The following is a 26,605-nucleotide window of genomic DNA, read 5'->3' as shown; positions in this document are numbered from 1 at the left end:
CATGCATCCGCACAAGAAACCGCTCCAAATGGCCCTGCGAATTCCCATGATGTGGGAACCGGCGAGCCTTTTGAGTGAGACAGAGCCTAAACATCAATGCATACCTCTCTGGAGTCTAATGCCAGACCAGCGGAGGGAGTTGGAAGCAATGGAACAGAACACAAAGAAAAAGCTCTCAAACAAGGTAGGGAACGCTGCTGGTTTCATAGATGGAGAAGCTTGCATTCAACAAGGCAGCACAGGAGGAACCGCTTGCGCACGGTTGTCGGTGGGACATTATCCCTGGTTATCTTCAAGATCACCTATGAAGCACCATGGCAACTCACCCAAACAAAGGCACACTGCCTGACAGAAAACAAAGGAAGCCACAACAATCCATAGGAACAACCAAAAAAGACCAACACACACAACAGGAAGAAACAGAGGCACGTGTATTAGTTATAGGTAAACAAATATAAACAAGGACAAGAACCTAATGATAAGATGGAGGCTCTCCAAGCTTTGCTCTAAGGTACTGACGAGAAAAAAAGCTAGTATATGCCTCGCTTTGATCTGGACCTGGTGGAACGCCGGGAACAAGCTAAAGGCTGAGGGGAGGAAGATCGACATTGCCACTCTGGAGTTCAGACGTCTAACGGCTGAACGGACAAGCTGAATAGCATCCGTTTATACCAAGCCCATGAACTTGGGATGAGTAAGATCATGGTGGAAACGGATGCTATTCAGCTTGTCCAAGTTATCAACTCGCCCACCTGTGCTTTTTAGGGAGATTAAATATTCTGCTTCCTAAAACTCTAGCTCTTTCCAAAATAAACATTGCCCTCGGGCCTGTAATAATGTCGGAGACGCTCTAGCGGTATGGGTCGAAGATGGGGCATGCACCCCAGCCCTATGGCCGGGTGTTGTCCCTACCCTTGCCCAGGTCTTTGTTGCCAGCGATCATGCTCGCCACGTTGAGTAACGGAATGAGAAGTTCCCAGTTCAAAAAGACTCATAGCTCTCTTTATTTCAACTCATAAGGAGTTGCTGCAGTTCTTCGCTCGCTTCATTTGTCAACCTCCTTTGCAGAGCAACCTGCTTCACTCACTCAATTTTCACTTTATTTTTGAGAAGTTAGTTATATTAGTCGAAGCATACAGGTCACCAATATATCATCTAATTATTTATGGATTAAACATTTGCAGCAACTTGGTTAGGTCTAATAGCCGATTCATGATGCCTTAGTGGTGATTATACACCAGAACAAAGATATCTCTGCTGATGCCCGGTCTAAAAAAGATCAACAAGTTCAGGGATACAAAAGGTGGTATCCGGTAACATGCTGGGGTTACCAGCTCTCTAGCAAAGCCTACAAGTTTTTTTTTTCTGGGAAGGTGATGCCTACAAGATATTGAAACAGAGAGACTACAAGAACAGATCTCAACAAGCTCAGGTCACTCTAGCCTACGCCGCTTGGACTCAGGCGTGTCGCCGCCACCGACTTCAACTTCAGTTTGGCAAGTTGAGACTGCAGCGGCATCAATGATTTCTTGATTTCCTCCTGCGTTTAGCTTCTCCGCAACGGCATCCGCAGCTGTAAATAGATTGACGTCGCATAAAGATAACAGGATGGATAATTAATAGTAGTACCCAGAATTGGGCGAGTTGGAACCCAGTTCCAGTTCAGCATGTCCTCTTTTGTTACACTAATGGAAGCTGAATCGAAACAAAAGTGCAGGAGCTGGCACATGCACCCAGATAATTATTACCAACAAAAAACATCCTAATACGGTAATTCCTAGTAGTTTGGTACTGCAACAAAAGAGGGGAACACTAAAATTGAAGAAGCCAAACTCTTCGTAAGGGAATACAGTGAAATAGTACCTCCTTAAACATGTATTAATTAAAAGTTTGCATATATATGAATATGATGAAGGGCAACAGAGTGTCTTTACAAATATAATCTGGCTTCAAGCAAGTGCATGAAAAATAGCACGTCATCCTTATACTACTACCTACTAGCACACTACAAGTAAGTGAGAACTATACTACAGATGTTTTAAAGAGCTACACACTGATGTATGGATTCCTAGAGACAAATTTTATCAGAAATGTCTGTGTATACAGTGAAGTTCAACAGATACCTACCATCTTTGGAAATAGTATTAAACTAGTCCATCTTTTCTTTTGCGGGGGAAACAAACATCTTAAATGTTAAACTGCATCTTACAACCCAGGAAACAACATGAAAACTATGGAAGGAATACCATATGACAATTTACTTCCATAGTCTTGCCTGCGTCCTGTGCATAAGGCTTTGCAAAAAAGTCATTGGCAAAATTAGTGGATACAAGTGTGCTTCTATTTAGAAGAAGAAAGCTAGAACTCACTGGAAGTGTCAGATCTAACAGCAAGCGGTGCTTTACCCTACAAAAATCCAATTTAAGCCCCTTACAGCGTCACTAAATTAAAACAAGCTAAACTAACACAGCCTGAAATTTCCAACATTAGCATCCCTTCTCTCCCACAACTTAATAAATGTTAGACTTAATTCAGTTTATGTTACACACCAAGATGACACTATACATCTCTCGCAATGTTAACACAGAAACACACCATTTCCATTCACTAAACAAGTACTAGTAACAAGAACCTACAAAGAGGGCAAACGGCATAATTACCTGAGCGGAGAGCCGGTGGCAGCCTCCAAGCGTGAACGAAACGGGTGGCGATGCTTTTGCTGGATAGCTCCTCAACCAGCTCGTAAAGCTCGCACTGCACGACCCTGCGGTCAGGCACGTCGACGCTGAACAGGTGCCTGTCCAGGAAGAAGTAGACCACGTCGGGGTCCCTGGGATGGATGAGCGCGAGCACCGGGAGCTGCCTTGTCAGACGAGTCGCCTTGAAGCTCGCATCATTAAAGATCTCCGAAAAGGTCGCTTCATACTCCAGCGTCCACTCGGTGGAGTCCGGATCGGCGAGCGTCCACACGCTGATCTGTGCAGAGCCGAAGCTGCTACGGTTCTTGTACATGTCCACGAACCGCAGCTTGCCGCGGCTGACAGCGACGCGGCGGTACTTGTCGAGCACTGCACAATCTACCCCGTACTTGAGCGCCTTGCGCGGCGGGAGTGGGACGAAGCTCAGCACAGGCGCGTCCGCGAAGGGGTCGCAGGTGATGAGGCCCCAGGAGAGGTCGACCCACCAGAGCCTCCCGGAGTGCGAGACCACGCCGTTGGGGGTCAAGGGGCGGGATGGAAGCGGGTAGGCGACGGTCTTCCTGTCCCACTGCCCGGATTGCGACGAGAAGCAGAGGAGGTCGGCCTGCTCGCCGCCGGCGACCGGCTGGAGCTCAGCGACCATGTAGCGGCCTGCGCCCTCGGGGGAGGCGATGAGGCCGAGGCGGCCCGGGTTCATGATGCGCTCGGGGTTGGGGAGCGGGAAGGCCGAGGCGGATTTGGAGTCGAGGACGAAGTAGCCCGCGACGAATGGGCGCCAGCAGACCTCCTGGCGGCCGGGGAGGTCGACGATGGCGGGGCCCGCGGCGGGGCCCTGGGAGGCGTGGAGGAGGAGGAGGCCGGAGCGGTCGACGGCGAGGACGGAGGGGAAGTTGTCGGAGGTGGTTTGGCCCGGGAAGATGCGCGGGGGGATGGTGAGGAGCGCGACGCGCGGCGGCGGCGGCAGCGCGAGGGAGAGGTCGGCGCCCGGAGGAAGATCGGCGTCGGCGGCCGACACCTTGGCCACGCGGCCCAGGATGACCCACGACGGCGACGCGGACGCCATCTCGGCTCTGAATGCCCTGGACCCGGACGTGGTGGTGCTGGCGGCGGCGGTTAGGTTTCAATCATCAAGGCTTAAAGGGTGGCGTGCTTAAGGGGGCGAGCAAAGCATGCGAGCGGAATGGCTCTTCTGGAACGCGCATCCGGGTCCGATCGGTCGCACGCTGACGCAATCAGTCGGCTTTTTTTTTTGAACATACGACCGACTGACGCAATCAGTCGGCTTGATCAGGCGGAACACAGGACCTAACTTTAAGAAGGGAAAAAACATAATCAACTTTATTCCTCAAATGAAAGCCATATCGTTTTGTTAATGCAAAATACTTTATTTTTTTATTTTTTTGATGTAATGCCATCAAGAAATATCGTTTCCAAGAAGATTGGAAACAAAGTCAGGGATTAAGATGATGTTTGTTTCTCTAGTCCTAGGACTTTTTCTAGTCCCTGGGACTTTTTAAAAAAGACTCTCAAGGAGGTGCTTCTAAGGATTTTTAGCAAAAAATCCCAAAAAAGTCCCACCCTGTTTGGTTTGGTAGGGACTTTTTCTAGTCCCTGCACCAAAAAGTCCCTGGAAACAAACACCACCTAACTCATCCCAAAGACCAGAGGATCTTATCTAAAAGAATGCCTACCTAATATGTTTGAATGTGATCCCGGCAAGGTCCAAAGCCATCTCCTTACATTTCATAACGACCATCACATCTGATCCCATGTATTCATCCATTAGCTTGATCGAGTCCGCCCTAAAAGAACAGTCCGACTCTATCTCCACCTTACTACACCCCAGGTTTACACACAAGAACATATGATGCGTTTGGTAGCCTGCATTAGGCCCAGCCAGGCCCACGCAGGATGAAAATGAGATGTTTTGATGCATGTCTTTACTGTTTGGTCCGCATAGCACGAACCTCAAAGCACCCCTCAGCCTGGCCCGCTAGGAACGTCCGATTCGGCCGTTTCCAATGAGCCAGGCTCGAGCGATGCAGGGAAGGTGAACGCCGCGTCGCGTAGGGGAGGGAGATGGCGGGAGCGATGGCGCATCTCCGAAAAAGCGGCGGGACGAATTCAAGTCACCGCCCGCAATTCGGTCGCCCTATATATCGAGGGTCACCGCCGCGGCAAAACTCCCGCCACCATTTCCCCCCTCTCGAGCTTTCTCTCCGGCGCGGATCCACTTCGACGTCGAGGTAAGCGGCGCATCTACTCCGGCGACCGGTTGACTGCGCCGGGGGTCGACTCCTCCTCCTCTCCGACGTGCCAGGCACCTCCTCCGCGGCCGTTCCGATGGCCTCTGTAAGTTCAACCACCACCTCCTCTCTTCTAGTTCTAGCTAGATCTGTCCATGTGCTAAGGTTAGGTCGTCCGATCTGTTTGACTGTGATGGTGTAGTAGCTAGTTGTGACGGATTTGGAGCATGCTAGGGGTTGTTTCCATGTGGGCAAGTGTTTGTAGTTAGTGGTCATCGATGAATCGGTGGTATGCTAGTGTGCAAGTGTTGAACAAGATTATCCATGTGTCCATGATTAGTGCTCTGTTCTCCATGATTAATGCTCTGTTATGTTGTGGTATGCTTGTGCATGTGTTACTACTAGTTTGATATGTCCATGATGTAATGCTAATTCGATTTGTCCAAGATGTAATGCTAGTTCGATATGTCCAAGATGTACTGCTAGTTTGATCTGTCCATGTTGTACTGCTAGTTCGATCTGTCCATGTTGTACTACTAGTTCATACTGTCAACGTGTAGTGTCTTGTGGTGTTGATGACACTTACGTTTGTAGGACATGACCACCCAAGAGTTTAGTCAGGCCATCGTGTTGTCCGAGAGCCAGTTCCCGCCCTCCTACGTCGAGGACTCCCAGCCTCCTCTGGAACAGATGCCTCTTGATTCAGAGGTTTTCGAGGTGCCGCCTATGGTTTCTCCATTTATGCTGGCTCAGCCCAATGTTGTTGCTCATGCTGCTGCTCTTAAGGCAGCAGCAAAGGAGAAGAAGGATGGCAGGGGGAAGATCATGAAATGGCAGCCGTTCCTCTCCACTTTTGTGCTTAACAAGATGTGTGAGATCATAGCTAGTGGGGTGAGGACTAACAAGGGTTTCAAGGAGGTGCACTTGAAACCTTGTTGCAAAGCAGGTGTTCGACTTCTGTGGATAGGAGGTCACCTCGACCCAGGTGTAAAACCACCTGAGGAAGTGGAGAGCTCGATGGATCCAAGTGTCCAAGCTCAGAGACCTTAGCGGTGCTTCATGGGATGAGGACACCTGCTCGATCCTTCTAGAGGCAGAGCACTACCAAGGCCACGTCGCGGTTAGCTCGCAAACCATGCCATTCTAACAGACCAGCAGTTCAAGCCTATGAACCATTGCCATACTAACTAACCTGTCTGCCCTGTTTCTTCTTAGGCTCACCCCAAGGACGCTGAGTTCCTCAATACCCCTATCCAGAACTACCACTAGATGCAGCAGATCATCTCCTTCGGGCTGGCAACCAGCAAGCATGCCATGGGCTCTGGTCAGCCGCTTGGCTCGCCGATGCCGGAGTATCCAGACACCCAGGAGTCAGTGAAGGAAATATGCCCTAGAGGCAATAATAAAGTTATTATTTATATTTCCTTATATCATGATAAATGTTTATTATTCATGCTAGAATTGTATTAACCAGAAACTTGATACATGTGTGGATACATAGACAAAACATTGCGTCCCTAGTAAGCCTCTACTAGACTAGCTCGTTAATCAAAGATGGTTAAGTTTCCTAACCATAGACATGTGTTGTCATTTGATGAACGGAATCACATCATTAGGAGAATGATGTGATGGACAAGACCCATCCGTTAGCTTAGCATGTTGATCGTTCAGTTTTATTGCTATTGCTTTCTTCATGTCAAATACATATTCCTTCGACTATGAGATTATGCAACTCCCGGATACCGGAGGAATACCTTGTGTGCTATCAAACGTCACAACGTAACTCGGTGATTATAAAGATGCTCTACAGGTATCTACGAAGGTGTTTGTTGGGTTGGCATAGATCGAGATTAGGATTTGTCACTCTGAGTATCGGAGATGTATCTCTGGGCCCTCTCGGTAATGCACATCATAATAAGCCTTGCAATAAATGTGACTAACGAGTTAGTTGAGGGATGATGTATTACAAAACGAGTAAAGAGACTTGCCGGTAACGAGATTTAACAAGGTATGAAGATACCGACGATCGAATCTCGGGCAAGTAACATACATATGACGAAGGGAATAACGTATGTTGTCATTACGGTATGACCGATAAAGATCTTCATAGAATATGTGGGAACCAATATGAGCATCCATGTTCCGCTGTTGGTTATTGACCGGAGAGGTGTCTCGGTCATGTCTACATAGTTCTTGAACCCATAGGGTCCGCACGCTTAATGTTCGATGACGATTTGTATTATATGAGTTATGTGATTTGGTGACCGAATGTTGTTCGGAGTCTCGGATGAGATCGCGGACATGACGAGGAGTCTCTAAATGATCGAGAGGTAAATATTCATATATAGGACGATAGTATGCAGACACCGGAAGTGTTCTGGGGGTACCGGGTACGTATCGGGTCACCGGAAGGGGGGGCAACCCCCGACAAGCTATATGGGCCTAATGGGCCAAGAGTTGGACAGACCAGCCCCAAAAGGGGCTGGTGCGCCCCCTATAGGCTGAATAGGAGGAGAAGGAAAGGAAGGGAAGGGGGAAGGAAATGGGAGGATTCGGCCTCCCCCTTTCCTTCCCCTCTCCCCTCTCTTTCCTTCCACCTCCGATGGATATGGAAGGGGGGAGGCTGTCTTGGAGGTGGAGCCCAAGTAGGATTACTCCTACTTGGGGCGCCCCTTGCAGCCCCTCTCCCTCTCCCACCTATATATATATATGTGGGGGGGGGCACCGCTAGAACACACAACATTGATTCCTAGCCATGTGCGGCGCCCTCCTGCACAGTTTGCGCCTCCGGTCATATTGTCATAGTGCTTAGGCGAAGCCCTACGCGGATCACTTCACCATCACTGTCACCACGCCGTCGTGCTGATGAAACTCTCCCTCGACACTTTGCTAGATCAAGAGTTCGAGGGACGTCATCGAGCTGAACGTGTGCAGAACTCGGAGGTGTCGTACGTTCGGTACTTGATCGGTTGAATCGAGAAGATGTTCGACTACATCAACCGTGTTAAACTAACGATTCCGCTTTCGGTCTACGAGGGTATGTGGACACACTCTCCCCCTCTCGTTGCTATGCATCTCCTAGATAGATCTTGCGTGATCGTAGGATTTTTTTTGAAATTGCATGCTACGTTCCCCAACAGTCAGACACTATCAATGTTGATGCTCCTGAGAAGGATGCTGAGCACTGCCAGAGCAGGCCAAGGCCTCCCACCACTACCCCCCATGCTGCCCACACAGCCAAGAAGTGCAGCCACCACCGAGCCTACCAGAAAGCCAACCATGGAGTCGGCCATCTAGGACCATGATACGTCTCCAACGTATCTATAATTTATGAAGTATTCATGATGTTATATTATCATTCTTGGATGTTTTACAATCATTTTATAGAAACTTTATATCATTTTTTGGGACTAACCTATTGACCCAGTGCCCAGTGCCAGTTGCTGTTTTTTTGCTTGTTTTTTACATCGTAGGAAATCAATATCAAACGGAGTCCAAACACCGTGAAATTTTTTGTGGATTTTTTATGGACCAGAAGACATCCATTGGGCCAGAGCAGCACCTGGGGGGTGCCCCGAGCACTACAAAAAAATTCACTTCCGTGATGATACGTGTTTGTCACAGTAGGTCATGTTTTCTGTCATGCATGTACATCCATGACAAATTTATGATAAAATCAAAATAGTCATACCTGTGCTGTCGTAGAAGTGTTCCATGACATTACCGAAATTATCATCATGGAAGTGTCCACTTCCATGACAATAAATCGCACATCACAGAAGTGCTTTCATCAAGGGTGACCGACACATGGCATCCACCGTAACGGAACGTCGTTAAGCTATCGGGTCCGGTTTTGGATCCGATAACCCGTTAACAGCCCTGACCAATGGGGATTTTTAACGTGTAAAAATCTTCATTGGCTGGAGGAAACATGTGTCGGCTCACCGATGGGACAGATGTCATCCACTCATTGGACCCAAAGCGCCTATGATACCCTAACACGTGGCACGGCACAACAGAGGCCAATTCCTGTGAAAAGGCCGGCCTGTTTGACTTGGTCAAAAGGTGGTGGGCCGGCCCACGGCAAGCCTGTTAACGGCCTGTTCGCATATAGCCCATTTATAGCCCGCTATCCCAGGGCCCGTTTACACCCTATCCGAATTAGGCCCAATAGCATCATCTGGGCCGTCCAATATAATTCCAGCCCGTTTTAACTTCCGGCCCATGTATGGCCCATGATGTCTTTCAGCCCATATGAGGCCCTTAGTAACCCTTGGCGCCTTAACGGCCCGTGGTAAAACTGGCCCGTAATGAACAGTGTATCACTTTATACCCATTAATGGCCCATTATTCCGTTGGGCCGTTTCCAGCCCATGATATCTTTCGGCCTTCTCAGGGCCCATTTATTCTTGGGCTCATTTCCAGCACTCGGTTACTTACGGCCCGTTACTGTCATTTTCTGCTTGTGGGCCAAATTCAGCCCGTGGTTACAGTCGGCCCGTTTGTGGCCCGTTAATACGTTGGGCCGTTTTCATGTCAAAAAAAACCCGTTGGGCTGTTTTCATAGAGTTATCAAATACGGCCAATAAATGGCCTGTTATTGTCCACGAATAGTACGACCCATGATTGGCGAAATGACGATGCGCCCCGTAGAAGGCCCACGGATCCTACGGCCCGTAAAAGGCCCATGGATCGTACGGCCCATAGAAGGCCTATCGTGGTTTTGTCACGGCAGATGTCCTCATGAAAGGACTTAGTCGTGGAGCCATCACTACAGGTTAGCTTGAAGGGGTTAAAGCGGACACAGGGACGCAAGAGAGTTTATACTAGTTCGGCCCCTTCGATGAAGGTAAAAGCCTACGTCTAGTTGTGATGGAATTGATGGGGTTTCGATGACTAGGGAGCAAACAAGCTTCGCCTAAGTCTCGAGTTGTTGTCTGTTGTCCTTGAACCGCCGCCGGTTGTCCCCTTATATACATGGGTGACGCCCGTCGGTTTACAGAGTCCCAACACCGACTCATAGACGTGTCCGGTTTGGTCTCCACTTATTCCTAACTTACAATACAAGTTACATACCGACGCCGGTTTACGGCTACAAGCCTTAAACCGATTATGGGTCTTGGGCCCTCATCTACCTTCATGGGCTTTAACATACTTAACTACTGATGAAGTTAACCCGGCCCAAATAGGCCGGTTTACACCCAATAGTAATATCCCCAACATTAGGCCCCAGATTGATTTGAACAGGTTCATGTCAATCTTTAGCAAAAACTTCGTCTTCAACATCTTCTTGTAGTTTGGTGAACCGCCGTGATGTCATCTTCTCTGATTGTTGTAAACCGGCGTGATGTCATCTATCATAAAGAAACTATCCATGATACCTTCTTGTTTAATAGATCTGCGATAATTGAGGCGACAACTCCGTGTCCAACTCGCGGCCCCTTGATTTTCACGCCTGACACATGTCCCTTGCCTTATAAATAGGACCGAAGGGTCATTTCTTTTTCCCCTTCGCCCCTTCTGCTTCGTCTTCCTCGCATCGTCCAGCTTCGGAGCTCCGCCGCCGCCGTCGACTTCTGCACCAACTTTGGCCGCTGCATCACCCTGAGCGTACCAGAGCACCGCGGCGATCTTCCGCGTCTTCCTCAGCCCCGGTAAGTCTTCTATCCTTTCCATTATAGATCTGTTCTAGGGTTTCCATGTTCTCTAGCGTTCATCGCTTGCTTCTTGTTCATATGATAGATCTTTAGACGAGTCTGTGAATCCTTGCTCTGTGTAGCAGTAGTTTTTATCCTCCGTCTTCACTTCCACATGTTAAGACCATAGATCTTATCCGTACCTTCGCTCATTGATTCGGCACTGCTCCTTTCAGGCCTTGAATATTTATCTCTTTTATGAACGTGCTCCAGATCCAAAGCTGTAGTATAATCTTGTGAAATCTGTTTTTGTGTACTTACTCATGTGCAATCTTAACTGTTCAATGTTTAGACCAGGCGGTTTAACTTTGTAGAAAAATTGACAAACCGGTATATACCATTAGTCCCCTTGTTGAACCGCCAGAATTCCTTAGCCAGGCACTGCAGCTTCGTAAAAACATCTGGTTTATAAATAACTGCCTCCGGTTTAGTATGTATGTGTCAGGGTATACCTTCCAACATGTTCTTGAACCGGTAATTACTACCTTGCAGACTATGGCCAAACAAGTGTACGAGTGCAACTGGGTTCCGTCTCGCGTGACCGAGACTCAACTGAATAATTTAGTCAAAACTGGCGCTTAAGCAGACAAGATGTCATTCACTGGAGGGTCCCTGGCCTAGAATGTCCTCCCACGCCTCAAGAGGGAGAAGTTGTTGTTTTTGCTGATCATTTAGCCCGGGGCTTCAATCCTCCCGGTTCAAAATTTTACCGGGATGTCCTAGCCAATTTCCAACTCCGTCTGCAAGATACCGGCCCAAACTCTATAACCAACATCTGTCACTTCCAAGTGCTATGTGAGGTGTTCTTTCAAGAGGAGCCCACAGTTGAATTATTCAGAGACTGCTTCCATATAAACCTCTGCACTGAATTTACTGACAGTCCCAATACAGAGTTAGGCGGTATGGCAATTCAAAAGAGGAAAGAGGTCACTTACCCTCACGCCAAACTGCACAGCCATCCCAAAGAGTGGAATCAAACGTGGTTTTACTGCAAAGATACCTCTCCTTCTGATGAAAATCCTTTGTCGGGTTACCGTCTGGAGCGGCTAAGCAACACGCATCCCTTCCCACAAAGGCTGAGTGCCAAGGAGAGAAGCAAATATGCTCCTCAATTATCCAAACTCAGGGCCTTCATGGCTAATGGGTTGACAGGGGTTGACCTTGCTCGCTGCTGGATATCTTGGAGCATATTGCCCTTAAGCCAGCGCTCCGGTTTGATGTGCGAATACACAGAAAGTGTCAGGGACCCTCTACGACACATTGATATACAGCTCACAGATGATGAGGTTACGGAGTCTGTGAAAAAGATATTGAATGAACCGGAAGTTGCCTGTGCTCAAACCGGCCTGCCTTCCTTTTGTGCCATTAACAAACCGCCAGCTATAAGGCTCATACCTTATACTTTTATGGAACCTGTCTATGTTCAAAGCACCCTTTGTTGACCTTAACATCTTTTAAACAGGGCGATGATCTGTTTTGGAGCAAGAAGCCTCCACAAGAGAAATCGGAGAAGCCAACCCGACCAAAAACCAGAGTTGTCAAGAGACCGGCTAATAGGAAGAAAACCACCGCATCCTCTGATCCAGCAGCTGATGATGATGTGGGTAACCCGGACCTTGAGGTAGAGCTTGACTCACTTGGTTTATTTTTCACACGCCTTATTGACAATGATCATTGCCAGGACGATGCTGAAGTCAGTCATGCTGATGCTGTAGAGGTAATCACTCTCTCCTCCGATTCAAACCCTTTACCTTCACTAAAAATCCGTCGGGCAAACCAGAAAGTTAAATTTTCTCATCCTATTGCTTATTTGGACCCAAACTTTCTTGTGAAGACACAATAGCATGAAGCTCGCCGCACAACTCAGCACAGCGGCCAGGTAGTTACCTCCGCCGGTTTACCGAACAGTCCAGTTCAGAAACACCGTTCAGAGGTCTCTAACTCTCTTGTCAATGCTTGTCCCAAAGTGGGTTGTTTTCGTCAACCTCTTAATCCATCTGACTCCGATTATCAGGGCACCTCTCATTCGTCTTCCGGCGAGTCATCAGCCACCCAGCTTCCACCACTCAAAACGGTGCTTGGGTGAGACATATTCCTTATAATATTTTTGATATATATTATTTTCAATGTTTGCTGGACTGATCCATATTGTTCCTTTCAGGGCCAAGCCTAGGCCCAGCAAGAAAGCTCGTCTGGACAAAGCGGCACAAGAAAATGTTGCTCCTGAACCGGAAAAAATACCAGATCCCGAAGAACCCATCCGTGATGATGTACTGAATGACCCACCATCGCAAGACCATGACTTCGTCGCTGAAGAAGCATATATTGATACCACAGGCCCTATTGATCAGCCCACAAGCCATGTATGGATTGACAGAACAATTAGTCCATCGAAGCAAGTTGATAAACCGGCGACTCCAGTACGAACCGGCGAAGGAAAAGATGATGATGTTGTTATCACTGGCATTGGTCGTACCGAGCCAAGCAATCCTGTCGCTTTATCCAAACACACTGCCAAAGATGAGTTTGCTGCAATTGGCAAGGGCAAATGGAATGCCGATTTGGCCACTTACGCCGCTCTGAACACCCAAGATCTCCATTCCGGCTATCTGAACCAGCTATACACCAGCCGTGACTATGAAGATGGTCTGGTTAATATGATGAAGGACAAATATGAGGTAATTTCCATATGCTTCTCTGCTTGTATATTTCAATCTGTCAACTCCAATAGCCCCCAAGTGACGGTTTACGATATCAACTTAAACCGGGACTTTCCAATGTGAACTTCAACTTATCTGAATTTTGCTGACGTAGCCCCCAAGGGCCGGTTCAACTTAATGCAGTTAAACCGAGACTTTAGGTAATAAAGATTGCAGCATCAGTAGTTATTGAGCAAATAGCCATTAGCCCCCAAGTGCGAAGTTGAATACTTGTATTGAGCTTGGGACTTTGTAAAAATTTGTAGGATGAAGAGCAAATATGCATTAGCCCCCAAGTACCAAGGGCATAACTTGTTATGTGGTTGGTACTTCAATTCTGTACCATCATCTGAATCAATTTATTATCTGTATGCAGGTTGAGTTGAGCAAAAGAGAAAGCGAAATCGCCGATTTGCAAGAAAATCTGAAGTCCCAACAAGCTGAAACCTCTAAGGCGAAAGAGGAATTAACCAGCGCTTTAAGCGTCATGGAAAAGCTTAAGGAGGGCTACAACAAAGAGCGGGCGGATTGGGGCACTGAGAAAGCCGCTTTAACACAACGAGAAGAGAATGCCGAGGCTGCACTCAAACCGGTAGTGGATGAATTGACCGGTGTAAAGCGGCAAGTGCATGCCATGACCGCTGCTGTCTTTGGTAAGCCTTTTTGATTTCTGAAGTAACAAGGCCTTCTCATGTAATTGCTGGTTTATTAATCCATTGAATGATACATGGACACGCATTGGTCACTTGGGGTTAGATGTGCAGAAGAAATTCAAAGCCGCTTATACATTGATAGAGCAATTGTATACTGGTGCGCAGCGGATCATCTGTACTGCTTCCCACAACAACCCGGCGCCCACCTTGATCCAGGACACTATTAAAAGGTTGTCTATGCTTCCTGCCCGGGTTGAAGAGCTGAAGAAATCTGCTGCTCGAACCGGTGCTATCAACGCCTTAATCCGGGCAAAAGCGTGGGTGCCGGATTTTGATCCTGTTGAAGCGGCCCAGGCCCCAGCTTTAAGGAAGACGGGACAGAGTTCAGTGAAGAGGATCTTCAAGCAATAAACCGGGAGGTGCGCCCTTTGGCTTGTCAATTGGTTGAAGAGGAAAATTTATCTCGCTATCAAGCCCAATATGATGACCAAAACAAACGAGTGGCTGCACCAATTCCTGAAGCGGAGAATCTTATACCCCCAATCCGTAAGCATACTTACGCTCCTGACATTGAACCGTCATTGCTGATCAATGATGAAGCTGTCTTTCAAGCATTAACTAGAATCGACTGGACAACTATTGATTTCCAGCCGCTGGGTAGAGAAGTAGAGGTTGAAGCGGCGCGAGATGACCCGCAACCATCAGACCAGGCTGGTGACCAAGCATGAACCGTAAGACGGTTTAAATTACTGCTCTTTTGTGTTACGCAGAAAACAATGATCTTATCTGGGCACCGTGTTGCCTTGTAATAGGCTAGCCGATACACTTGGTTTTGATATGCCTTCGTGCATAGTTATTGCAACTTATGCTTCCTTTGAATCATCAACCTTTAAACTGTTTTCTGTAGTCAACAAACTTAAAGCGCCACCACGACTGTACCACCAGGCGGGTCATAATATCTATGTATATGAGATCAAAGATAATATCTTAGATTGAAACATATGATCAAATATTGAGATATATAATACCTGCCATCGTAGGGCATGAAGTTGGCTGGGCCAATCTTGAAGCGGAGTTTAAGAAACCCACGCTTGTTGGAGGAGAAAATAGCTCCTATGTATATAAGGTCGGTTTACAATGTAAACCGCTCCGGGTTACGATAAACACCAGTGTTACTCCATAATAGGATGTTAACAAAATAAATCAAACCGGGCAAATAGACTCCGGATTAGAAATTGACCGTGTTCCGTCAATTGACAGTCAACCCGGTTTAATAATTGTTGGTTTAAGACGCAACAAAAGAAATATTTATCAAAAGAGAAATAAAATTCAAACAAAGGCAAAGGTAAAACCATTTGCAAAAAGAGGCTGTTGAGCCGATCAAGTGGCATTCCCATGGTCAGACACGACCAAGCCCCCAATAGGCGTAGCTATGGTTCAAGTCAGCCAGGTCCCCAAATGATGCAGTGGCATTATGCCGATCAAGAGGTGTAGCGATGGTTCGGGTTCGACCAAAGCCCCCAAGTGATTCTGTGGCCTTAGGCCGATCAAGAGGCGTGACTGGTTCAGACGTGACCAAGTCCCCAAGTGATTCTGTGGCTTTCGCCTATCAAAAGGTGTTGCATTGGTTCGGACACGACCAAGCCCCCAAGTGATATAATATGAAGCTTTGAAAAGCTAACTCAAGGGGTAAACCGGAGGCTGCTTTAAGACAGAAAACTCCGTGTAACCACACATGATGTAAAAAGAATAGAGACCCCGCTTTAGCTGAGGCTCCGGTTTATTGCATTGATCATAATATATACATTGTCATAATATGTACATAAGTAGAGCCGATGGCTCAGGTATAATAAGGCCGAAGATAAGCTATGTTCCACGGCCTGTTGGTCTCCTCCTCTGATGTATGTGAATCTTTATGCTCTCGAATATCGATCAGATAGTATGACCCGTTGTGCAGATTCTTGCTGACCACGAAAGGTCCCTCCCAAGGTGGGGATAACTTGTGCATATCAGTCTGGTCTTGGATGAGCCGAAGCACCAAATCTCCTTCTTGAAAGGTTCTGGTTCTAACTCGGCGACTGTGATAGCGACGAAGATCCTGCTGGTAAATCGCCGAGCGGGCAGCTGCTATGTCACGCTCCTTGTCCAACAGGTCCAAAGCATCTTGCCGTGCTACCTCGTTGTCCGCTTCAACATAAGCCGCTACACGAGGTGAGTCATGACGGATGACACTAGGGAGAACCGCCTCCGCTCTGTAGACCATGAAGAACAGCGTGTATCCTGTCGATCTGTTGGGCGTGGTGTTGATGCTCCATAATATAGATGGCAACTCTTCAACCCAACAACTCGGTGTCCGTTGCAAAGGAACCATAAGCCGGGGCTTGATGCCTCGCAAGATCTCTTGATTAGCCCTCTCTGCTTGGCCATTGGACTGTGGGTGAGCCACTGATGAGACGTCAAGCCGGATGTGCTCACGTTGACAGAACTCCTTCATAGCGCCCTTGGATAGGTTGGTACCATTATCAGTGATGATGCTGTGTGGAAAGCCAAACCGAAAGATCACCTTTTTGATGAATTGAACCGCCGTAGCTGCATCACACTTGCTAACGGGCTCTGCCCCTACCCACTTTGTGAATTTGTCAACCGCCACTAAGAGATGGGTTTTCTTGTCCTTAGACCTTTTGAAAGGCCCAACCATATCCAGCCCCCAAGTTGCAAATGGCCAAGTAATTGGAATCATCCTCAATTCTTGAGCCGGCACATGAGCGCGTCTTGAGAACTTTTGACAGCCATCACATCGTCTGACCAGGTCTTCCGCATCAGCATGAGCAGTCAACCAATAGAAGCCGTGGCGAAACGCCTTAGCCACCAAAGACTTTGAACCGGCGTGGTGACCACAATCTCCTTCGTGGATCTCACGCAAGATTTCACAGCCTTCCTCAGGAGACACACAACGTTGAAACGCCCCTGATACACTGCAATGATGCAACTCGCCATTGATAATAGTCATGGACTTGGATCGCCGGATTATCTGCCTGGCCAGAGTCTCATCCTCTGGTAACTCGCCTCGGTTCATGTATGCAAGATAGGGAATCGTCCAATCCGGGATGACGTGAAGAGCCGCCACCAATTGAGCCTCCGGATCAGGAATAGCCAAATCCGCTTCACCAGGGAGCTTGACAGACGGATTATGCAGAACATCCAAGAAGACATTAGGCGGGACCGGTTTACATTGAGAACCCAACTGGCTTAAAGCGTCTGCCGCTTCGTTCTTCCGTCGGTCCACGTGATCCACCTGATAACCTTTGAAGTGACCTGCAACAATATCCACCTCATGATGATATGCTGCCATGAGCGGGTCCTTAGAATCCCAAGTACCAGACACTTGTTGAGCCACCAGGTCCGAATCACCAAAGCACTTAACCCCGCTTAGATTCATCTCCTTAGCCATCCGGAGACCATGGAGTAAAGCTTCGTACTCAGCTGCATTGTTAGTACAAGGGAACATTAAGCGGAGAACATAACAGAACTTATCACCTCATGGGGAAGTTAACATGACTCCAGCCCCCAAGCCCTCCAATTGCCTGGACCCATCAAAATGAATAGTCCAATAGGTGTGATCCGGCTTCTCTTCAGGTGCTTGCAGTTCTGTCCAATCATTGATGAAATCCACAAGTGCTTGAGACTTGATCGCCGTCCGAGGTACATATTTCAACCCGTGAGGTCCAAGTTCTATAGCCCACTTAGAAATCCGGCCAGTTGCTTCCCTGTTCTGGATTATATCTCCCAAAGGAGCAGAGCTGACCACTGTGATGGGATGACCTTGGAAGTATTGCTTAAGCTTCCGGATTGCCATGAAAACTCCATATACCAGCTTCTGCCAATGCGGGTACCTTTGCTTGGACTCAATAAGCACCTCACTGATATAGTAAACCGGACACTGAACCGGATATTCCTTGCCCGCCTCCTTGCGCTCTACCATGATAGCTACGCTGACTGCGCGAGCATTAGCTGCCACATATAATAGCAGTGGTTCCTTGTCAATTGGAGCAGCAAGAACAGGCGGATTGGCTAACTGCCGCTTTAAATCCTCAAACGCTTTATCAGCAGCAGAACTCCAGACGAATTGATCCGTCTTCTTCAGCATCTGATACAAAGGAATCGCCTTTTCACCGAGGCGGCTGATAAACCGGCTCAACGCGGCAATCCGGCCTAACAAGCGTTGAACATCATTGATACTGTAACATCCCAAATTTGCAATTTGGAATGTTATACATTAGATCATCATGCATATCATATTTTCTTGCATTTTGGTTGATCCTAGAAATTTCACGCAACTCAAGGACCCTCGGAGAGAGTTGGAGATTTCGTTATTTTCATATTTGAGAGTTTTCTCGAATTTTGAAAAGAGGATCATTTGATTTATTTATTTTGTCTTCAATAATTTTTCCGATATCAAAATAATCAAAATATGAGAGAGGGAATAATATGACTTTCCCAAAATTTAGGAAAAATGAAGATTTAATAAATAGATCAATTTTGTTTGCCGGAGTTTTATTTGCATTTTATTTGGATAGGGAAAAATGCGCGTTTTCGAAAATTGCATTTTAGGTCTGTAGAAAAGTTCATTTTGTTCGGCTCATTTTTAGGAGTCGGGGAAAATTTACTTTAGATTTTTCGGAGTTCGTTTAGATCTCTTTTTGTTTTTTTTTTCTGCGCGCTGAACCATTTATATAAAAAAAGACTTACCGCAGGCCAGTCGGGCCAAGGCCCAGGCCGGCCACAGCCCCAGCCGCCGCTGCGCCCCTGCGCCCAGGCGCGCCAGCGCAAGGCCAGGAGGCCGTCGCCTCGCCTCTTGCTCTGGCCGAATCCTATTAGGATTCTAGGCCGTAGCCCCCTCCCTTTTCCTTTATTCCGTTTTTCTTTTTCATCTAGGATTCCTATTCCTAGTCTAATTCCTTGCCCCCTACCCCAAGTCTCCTCACCCCTCCCCAATATAAATTCCCAAGCACCCCTCTCTAAATCATCAAACCCAAAGCCTAGAGCTCCACCCCACGCCGCGCCCCACACCCCACGCCACGCCGCGCCGCCACCCCACACCCGCCGCCGCCGCCTTTAGCCGCCGCCGCCGCAGCTAGCCGCCGTCGCCGCCCTACGCCGCCGCCGCCAGAGCCCCTCGCCGGAGACCTCGCCGGAGGTTGCCCCGCGTCTCTTTTCCTCGGATCGTTTTCTTCTAATCGTTCCGATTCTTTTTTTCTCTTCCGATTCGTTTTATTTCCAGTTCTTTTCTAAACCATTCCGGTTTTCTAGATCGGTTTTTCGATCGGTTTTCTTCTCCGAAACGCTAGATCGGATTCGTTTTCTTCTCCGATTTAGTTGCCTTTTGACCGTTCGCCGGACCGTTCGTCTCAACGAACGTGATCACCGATTTTCCCCGGTTAACGAACGTCCGTTCGTTTAACCGTTCTTCGTTTTCTTTTCGTCGGATTTATTCCGCGATCGTGATCTCAGATCCGATCTTCGTTCTAGTTTATCTTCTCGCTCGTTTATCGGAATCAGGTGATTCAAGCGCCTGGAGTTTCATTGCGAAACCGCCGTTCTGTCTAATCAACTTAAACAAGTTTTTGCCCCGGTAAAATTTGACCTAGTTTCAACTTGCTAGAACCGAGTTGTTTTCTTTCGCCGTTTGTTTTTCCGTCGTCTGTTCGGTTCTTTCTTTCTTTGCAACCGGAGTTCTTAAGTTGAACTACCTGGTTCGTTCTCTTGTTCGAGTTTTACCTGTGCATTAGATGAGTACTTATTGTATGCTTGTTGTTTGTCTGTGATAGATTACCCGGATTGCGCCGCCTGTTACTTCGAAACCCTAAGACTCGCGGATCATCAGCAAGGCAAGTAACACTTTGATCATACCTTTTCTACAACCCATGTTTTATTGCATTAGATCAATCCTCTCACATTGCATGATTAGGATCTAATTAAATTGTGGGATGGGAAGTAGATGAGGTAGTACCTATTGCCTGTATTATTATGAAACCTTTGGGAGTTACTTCTGCGTTTGCTTATTATGCCATGCTATGCTAGTAGACGTGGATTGGGTGAGTGATATCCATGACAGATGTGAGTTGATAATTTTAATGGTTTATCTAAGGTGGCAACTTAAACACACATCTGGGTGGATTGAGGCACCTGATGTCTATCAGGACTTGCCTGTTTTTTTTCGGACCGCCACCCAGGCTCAAAGGGATCATAAGATCTTTCATGCTAGAAACTTTCGTGTGCAGCCACATGCTACTATGGGCTCTGGCATAGTTGACTAAGTCGTGCGAACTCTTACGGGGTGGACTAGCAGATGTAGGGGTTGTAGGTGGTACGGTCTACCCCACAAGTAAGGTGCTAGCGCTTCTGAAAGACTATGTCTCGGTCATCCGTTTCTCAAACACCATGTAGTGCGAGAAAACAAACGGAGGCGATCGAGTCATGTGGGGAAAAGTGCGCAAACCTCTGCAGAGTGTACAAACTAGTCATGATTAGCCGTGTCCCCGGTTATGGACAACTTGAGTATCTAGTACTTGAATATCATGTGAATCTCATCATGTTACTTCTAATTAATATTGTTGGGTTTTAATTATTTTTAATTGGGATTGAGAATGCTGTCAACCATTCTCAATGTTTCACAACCACCATGATAGTTAAATAAATTTATTCCTTTGCAGTAGGGAAAAATTGGCTTTACGCAAAACTGTAACCATAGAGCTTTCCACCAGCCAAACATGCATATAGTATAGCTGTTTCATTCCATTACTCTCTATGTGTTACATTGCCAGCATATTCCATGTGCTGACCCGTTTTCGGGCTGTAACGTTAATGTTGCAGACTTTTCAGACGATGATTGAGGTGTTTTTAGGTCGTGGTTCTATACTCAGTGATGCCGCTGGAGTTGATGGACCCATTTATCTTCCAAGTCTTCCGCTGTTATCTTTATAATATGGCCTTAAGCCATATTTATTTTTATAAGTTCTTTTTGAGCCATCGATGTAATAAGTGTGTGATTGCAACTCTGCTGTAAAGCCTCGATGTACTGTGTGGTGTCAGCATTACTGATCCAGGGATGACACCGTAGCACAGTAGACGTGATCCATTCGGGTCAGGTCGCTACAGATACACTTCGGTTTAGCCAAAGAGGTGATAGTTGTGATCTTCTCCGGATTAGCCTCAATTCCCCTGTTGGACACCAGAAAACCCAACAACTTGCCCGCCGGTACACCAAAGACACACTTGGCCGGGTTGAGCATCATCTTGTATGTCCGTAGGTTATCAAAGGTTTCCTTTAGATCATCAACCAAAGTTTCCTTCTTCCTTGACTTAACCACAATATCATCCACATAGGCATGCACATTACGGCCAATCTGCTTATGTAGGCAATTCTGTACACACCGTTGATAAGTTGCCCGGGCACTCTTGAGCCCAAAGGGCATAGACACATAGCAGAAGGCTCCAAAGGGAGTTATGAACGCCGTCTTCTCATGGTCCTTGACTGCCATCTTAATCTGATGATAACCAGAATATGCATCCAGAAAACTCAAACGCTCACAACCCGCCGTAGCATCAATAATTTGATCAATACGGGGTAGGGCAAAAGGATCTGCTGGACAAGCCTTGTTAAGGTCTGTGTAGTCCACACACATGCGCCAGGTGCCGTTTTTCTTAAGAACCAGCACCGGATTAGCTAACCATTCAGGATGGAAAACTTCAACGATAAAGCCAGCCGCTAAGAGCCTGGCCACCTCCTCTCCAATAGCTTTGCGTCTTTCTTCATTGAACCGGCAGAGAAACTGTTTCACCGGTTTGTACTTGGGATCAACATTAAGAGTGTGCTTAGCGAGTTCCCTCGGTACACCTGGCATGTCAGAAGGCTTCCATGCAAAGATGTCCCGGTTCTCACAGATGAACTCGATGAGCGCGCTTTCCTATTTCGGATCCAAGTTTGCACTGATACTGAACTGCTTGGACGAATCGCCAGGTATGAAGTCAACAAGCTTAGTCTCAGCAGCCGATTTGAACTTCAGGGCCGGATCGTGCTCCGTAGTTGGCTTTTTCAATGGAGACATGTCTGCCGGATCAACATTATCTTTGTAAAACTTTAACTCCTCCGTGGCACAAACAGAGTCAGCATAGGCCGCATCACCTTCTTCACACTCCAAAGCAATCTTGCGGCTTCCATGAACAGTTATCGTTCCTTTGTGACCCGGCATCTTGAGCTGTAAATAGACATAGCAAGGCCGTGCCATGAACTTAGCATAAGCCGGTCGCCCAAACAGGGCATGATACATACTCTGAATTTTCACCACTTCAAAGGTCAACGTTTCTGATCTGGAGTCATAGTCATCTCCAAAGGCCACTTCTAGGGCTATCTTACCAACAGGATATGCTGATTTGCCAGGTACCACACCGTGGAACACCGTATTAGATGGTTTAAGATTTTTATCTGTTAACCCCATACGGCGGAAGGTCTCATAGTATAGGATGTTAATACTGCTCCCTCCATCCATGAGCACCTTGGTGAATTTATAACCTCCCACCTGAGGCGCCACCACCAACGCTAGCTGACCCAGATTGTCAACCCGGGGAGGGATATCCTCTCTGCTCCATACGATTGGCTGCTCGGACTAGCGTAACTAACGGGGCACCGCCGGTTCAACAGAATTTACTGCCCGCTTATGCACCTTTCGGTCACGCTTATCCAAGTTGGTGGTGAAAACATGGTATTGCCCACTGTTTAACTGCTTTGGGTGACTATGATAACCTGACTGCTGCTGCTGATTGTAACCACCCTGGCCGCTTTGATTACCTTGGTTATTTTGTCCGTCCTGATTACCATTGAAGCCTGAACCCGAATTTCCTCCACCGTAACCCGGCCCATGGGATCCGGACCCTGAACCGCCACCTGATCCATGATCATACCGGAAAGCATTAGAATTTTTGAACTCCTGCATGATGTAGCAGTCCTTCTAGAGGTGGTTGGCCGGCATCTCCTTTGTCCCATGTTTTGGACAGGGCTGATTTAACAGGTAAGTCAAGCGGTCTGGGTTAGGGTTAGGCGCTCTGCTGCGATTCAGCGGTTTACCCTTTCATCGCTGGCCCTTGTCCTGCGCGTTCGTGTTAGCCACAAAGTCCATGCTACTATCCGCTTTACGCTTGCCTCCGTTTCCATGACCCGCCGTGTTGTGTGGCTGTCCCTTGGAGTTGCTGCTCTTCTTTCCTTCCCTGTCTTATCATCGTCAGACTCGGAATCCTTGGTACTATCAGAGTCAGCATACTTCACTAGCGCAGCCATGAGGGTTCCCATATCATTGCAATGGCGCTTCAACCGTCCCAATTTCAACTTCAGAGGCTCAAACTGGCAGTTGCCTTCCAAAGTTATCACAGCTGTATTGGCATTGATGTGGTCTGATGAATGCAAGATCATCGAGACCCGGCGCACCCAACGGGTTGTCAATTCTCCTTCCTCCTGGACACAAGCTGCTAAATCCACTATCGACATAGGCTGCTTGCACGTATCCTTGAAATTCTGGATAAACCGGGCTCTCAACTGGGCCCTTGAACTGATAGAGTTGGGCGGCAAACTTTTTAACCAAGTATGGGCCATCCCTTCGAGCATCATGGTGAAATACTTTGCACATGCCGCATCATCCACCTCAAGCATCTCCATGGCCATCTCATAGCTTTCCACCCATGTTTCTGGAGATACATCGGTAGTGTAATTTGGCACCTTGCGTGGGCCCTTGAAATCCTTGGGCAGGCGCACATTGCGTAAAGCGGGGACAAGGCACGGTACCCCCAAAGAGCTAGAAGTAACCCCTGGCTCGACCGAGGTGGTTGGACGAACCAGCGTAAGCTGACGAGGCTCATACTGCGCTGCTAACTCGGCCTCCCTACGCGCTCGGGCCCGGTCCACCACTTCCTGGGCATCACCAACACCACCTGCCGGGTTGTTGCCACGGGGCGCTTCACGGTTTCGTGCATTGCTTGACACGGCCGGTTCATCCATACGCCTGCTGTAGCTCTGGCTTGGGCGAGGGGTAGAGTGAATTCGGTCGCGGCTGTATGAGCATGCTTCCTGTTGAATCAAAGCTGTTCAAAGAAGCTCCTTAACCCGGCGCGTTTCCACCACCTGCGGAGAATCACCTTCAATTGGGATGGCCTCCAGTCGTGAAGCGGCAGCCACAAGGTTGTCCATCGGATTGGAATAATGACCCGGAGGCATCGGGATAGGCTGAGGTACGATAGTGTTCTGACAAGGTGGACCCATCAGGCGAGGCTGAACCGGTGCTCCCGTCCCAGGTGCTTCCGCCCGGTTTACCACCGGCGGGTTGCTGGTACCCGCTCCTAGGGTGTTGAAGATATCTCTTGCTTCGAAAACCGAAGGCAAGCGAGACCGGTGCTTCCTCTTCAGGACTTCATGCGACGCGTTCTGATCCAGCATAAGCCGGTAAGCCTGTGCATCCAAAGCGGCCTGCTCTGCAGTCATCCTGGCATTCTCAGCTGCTAGATCGGCCTTGGCTTGAGTAATCTAATCCCTCACCTTTGCAATCTCCGCATTGTGGGCGTCCTGATCCGCCGGATTGGCCTCTGCCATAAGCGTAGCCAACGCATCAAACAAATCAGACAAGACTTGAGTCGGCGGGCGCACAGGGCCTCCTGCCCCGGCTGCTGTCGCTGTTACTGACCCAGAAATCATTGCTGCTGCGGTCGAAGAGTGGATTGCCGCCTGTGTACCGGCCATGAATATTCCAACCCGGTTTGGCAGATCAGAGGGGTCCGGAATACTGTCTCCATTGGAACAGCCCCCAATCCAGCCATCTTGTAACTGATATAGCGATTCGGTTTCTCCGGTCGAGGACTCGTTGCCGGAATAAACGACGGTCTCGCCACTAGATTCTGAACCGTCCTCGTATTCCCCTCCATGGATGACTCCCACGAAGGCACGCTTCATGGCCGGCTTAACCTGGGCGGATCGTGCACGCTGAGTCGTTTCAACGAGGTCGATGCAGATGTCCGGCTCAGGGCCCGGTTCACCGATCTTGCCAATGAAGACGTGTATGCCACCAAAGGGGACCCGGTACCCGTACTCAATTGAGCCGGCCTCGGGGCCCCATCTTGCATCGTTAATGTCGAGCTTGCCGCGACGACTCTTGGTCATACGGCCCACAACGTAGCCCTTGAGTCCTTCAAAGTTGCCCTCCAAGAACTTGAAACCATCATGCGATATCCCCACGGTGGGCGCCAACTGTCGTGGTTTTGTCACGGCAGATGTCCTCATGAAAGGACTTAGTCATGGAGCCACCACTACGGGTTAGCTTGAAGGGGTTAAAGCGGACACAGGGACGCAAGAGAGTTTATACTAGTTCGGCCCCTTCGATGAAGGTAAAAGCCCACGTCTAGTTGTGATGGAATTGATGGGGTTTTGATGACTAGGAAGCAAACAAGCTTCGCCTAAGTCTCGAGTTGTTGTCTGTTGTCCTTGAACCGCCGCCGGGTCGTCCCCTTATATACATGGGTGACGCCCATCGGTTTACAGAGTCCCAACACTGGCTCATAGACGTGTCCGGTTTGGTCTCCACTTATTCCTAACTTACAATACAAGTTACATACCGACGCCGGTTTACGGCTACATGCCTTAAACCGATTATGGGTCTTGGGCCCTCATCTACCTTCATGGGCTTTAACATACTTAACTACTGATGAAGTTAACCCGGCCCAGATAGGCCGGTTTACACCCAGTAGTAATATCCCAACAAGGCCCATGGATCCTATGGCCCGTATAGAAGGCCAATGGATCCTACGGCCCGTAAAAGGCCCATGGATCATACAGCCCGCAGGAGGCCCATGGTTACAACAGTCCGTGTGTTGCCATGATTATTTTGGCCTAGTTTCCAAAAATAGGTTATTGTGGCCACTAGAAAAACACAGAAAAAGAACTGCAGTGACTACAAGCAAACAACTAAAAAAGACAATAAGGAAATAAATAAGCAAGCAATTAACGCTAGCCTATTACCGCTATTACACATCTTACATCCACTGGGCATCAAAGTTCGCCACCAGTGCAAATATAGGGAACAAAGCAGCATATTACATACACTGGCCGTCAAAATTGGCCACCAGTGCAAATAAACGCGGCAACAAAACAAGAGCATAACTGAAACAACTTCAGAAAAGCTCAAGAAACGTGGTATCCACCATGCTGGAAATAAGCTTAGCAAGCTTATTAGCTTTGTCTTGTTTGGCGCTAAAATCCTCCAACGCTTGCTGTTGTACCAGAAAGTATGCATCTGAATGCTCCAGGGACTTCCGCAGTCCTTCCGCTTGTTGTCGCAGCACAGCTGATCGATGTCTTTTAGCTTATAGTTGAGACTCAAGAAACCGAACTGATTCGGACAGTGAGTTTGAATAGCTTGTGCAAGCGGTAGTGGCCAGTAACTCCAACACTAAACCAAGACATGACTTTGGGGTTGTCTCACTGTCTTCGAGATAGTCTTCCTTAGCTATTTTATCAGCTTTGTTGGACCAACAAGGATGTGTCACTATCCTGAACCTTATCTGCATTACTTCCTT

General features: G+C 48.0%; 1 protein-coding gene across 1 annotated transcript; it reads right to left on the bottom strand.

The window, feature by feature from the left end:
• Positions 1-1,192: 1,192 nt before the first annotated feature.
• Positions 1,193-3,864, bottom strand: LOC123060854 (uncharacterized). Its single transcript, XM_044483714.1, has 2 exons — positions 2,661-3,864; positions 1,193-1,573 (listed from the first exon to the last, which is right to left on the bottom strand). Exons 1-2 carry the CDS (start codon positions 3,760-3,762, stop codon positions 1,434-1,436), a joined length of 1,242 nt encoding a protein of 413 aa, XP_044339649.1. The 5' UTR covers positions 3,763-3,864; the 3' UTR covers positions 1,193-1,433.
• Positions 3,865-26,605: the final 22,741 nt, after the last annotated feature.

The sequence above is a fragment of the Triticum aestivum genome, chromosome 3A (assembly GCF_018294505.1).
Source record: "Triticum aestivum cultivar Chinese Spring chromosome 3A, IWGSC CS RefSeq v2.1, whole genome shotgun sequence".
Classification (NCBI taxonomy): domain Eukaryota; kingdom Viridiplantae; phylum Streptophyta; class Magnoliopsida; order Poales; family Poaceae; genus Triticum; species Triticum aestivum.
Note: the sequence above shows the minus strand (reverse complement) of the source record. Positions and strands in the feature narration are given on the sequence as shown.

Bases quoted from the DNA above. Each gene is read 5' to 3' on its own strand.
- LOC123060854 (XM_044483714.1), bottom strand. From the start codon at position 3,762: ATGGCGTCCGCGTCGCCGTCGTGGGTCATCCTGGGCCGCGTGGCCAAG. The intron at 1,574-2,660 runs GTAATTATGCCG...ATCTATTTACAG, and splicing joins GCCACCGGCTCTCCGCTCAG to CTGCGGATGCCGTTGCGGAG.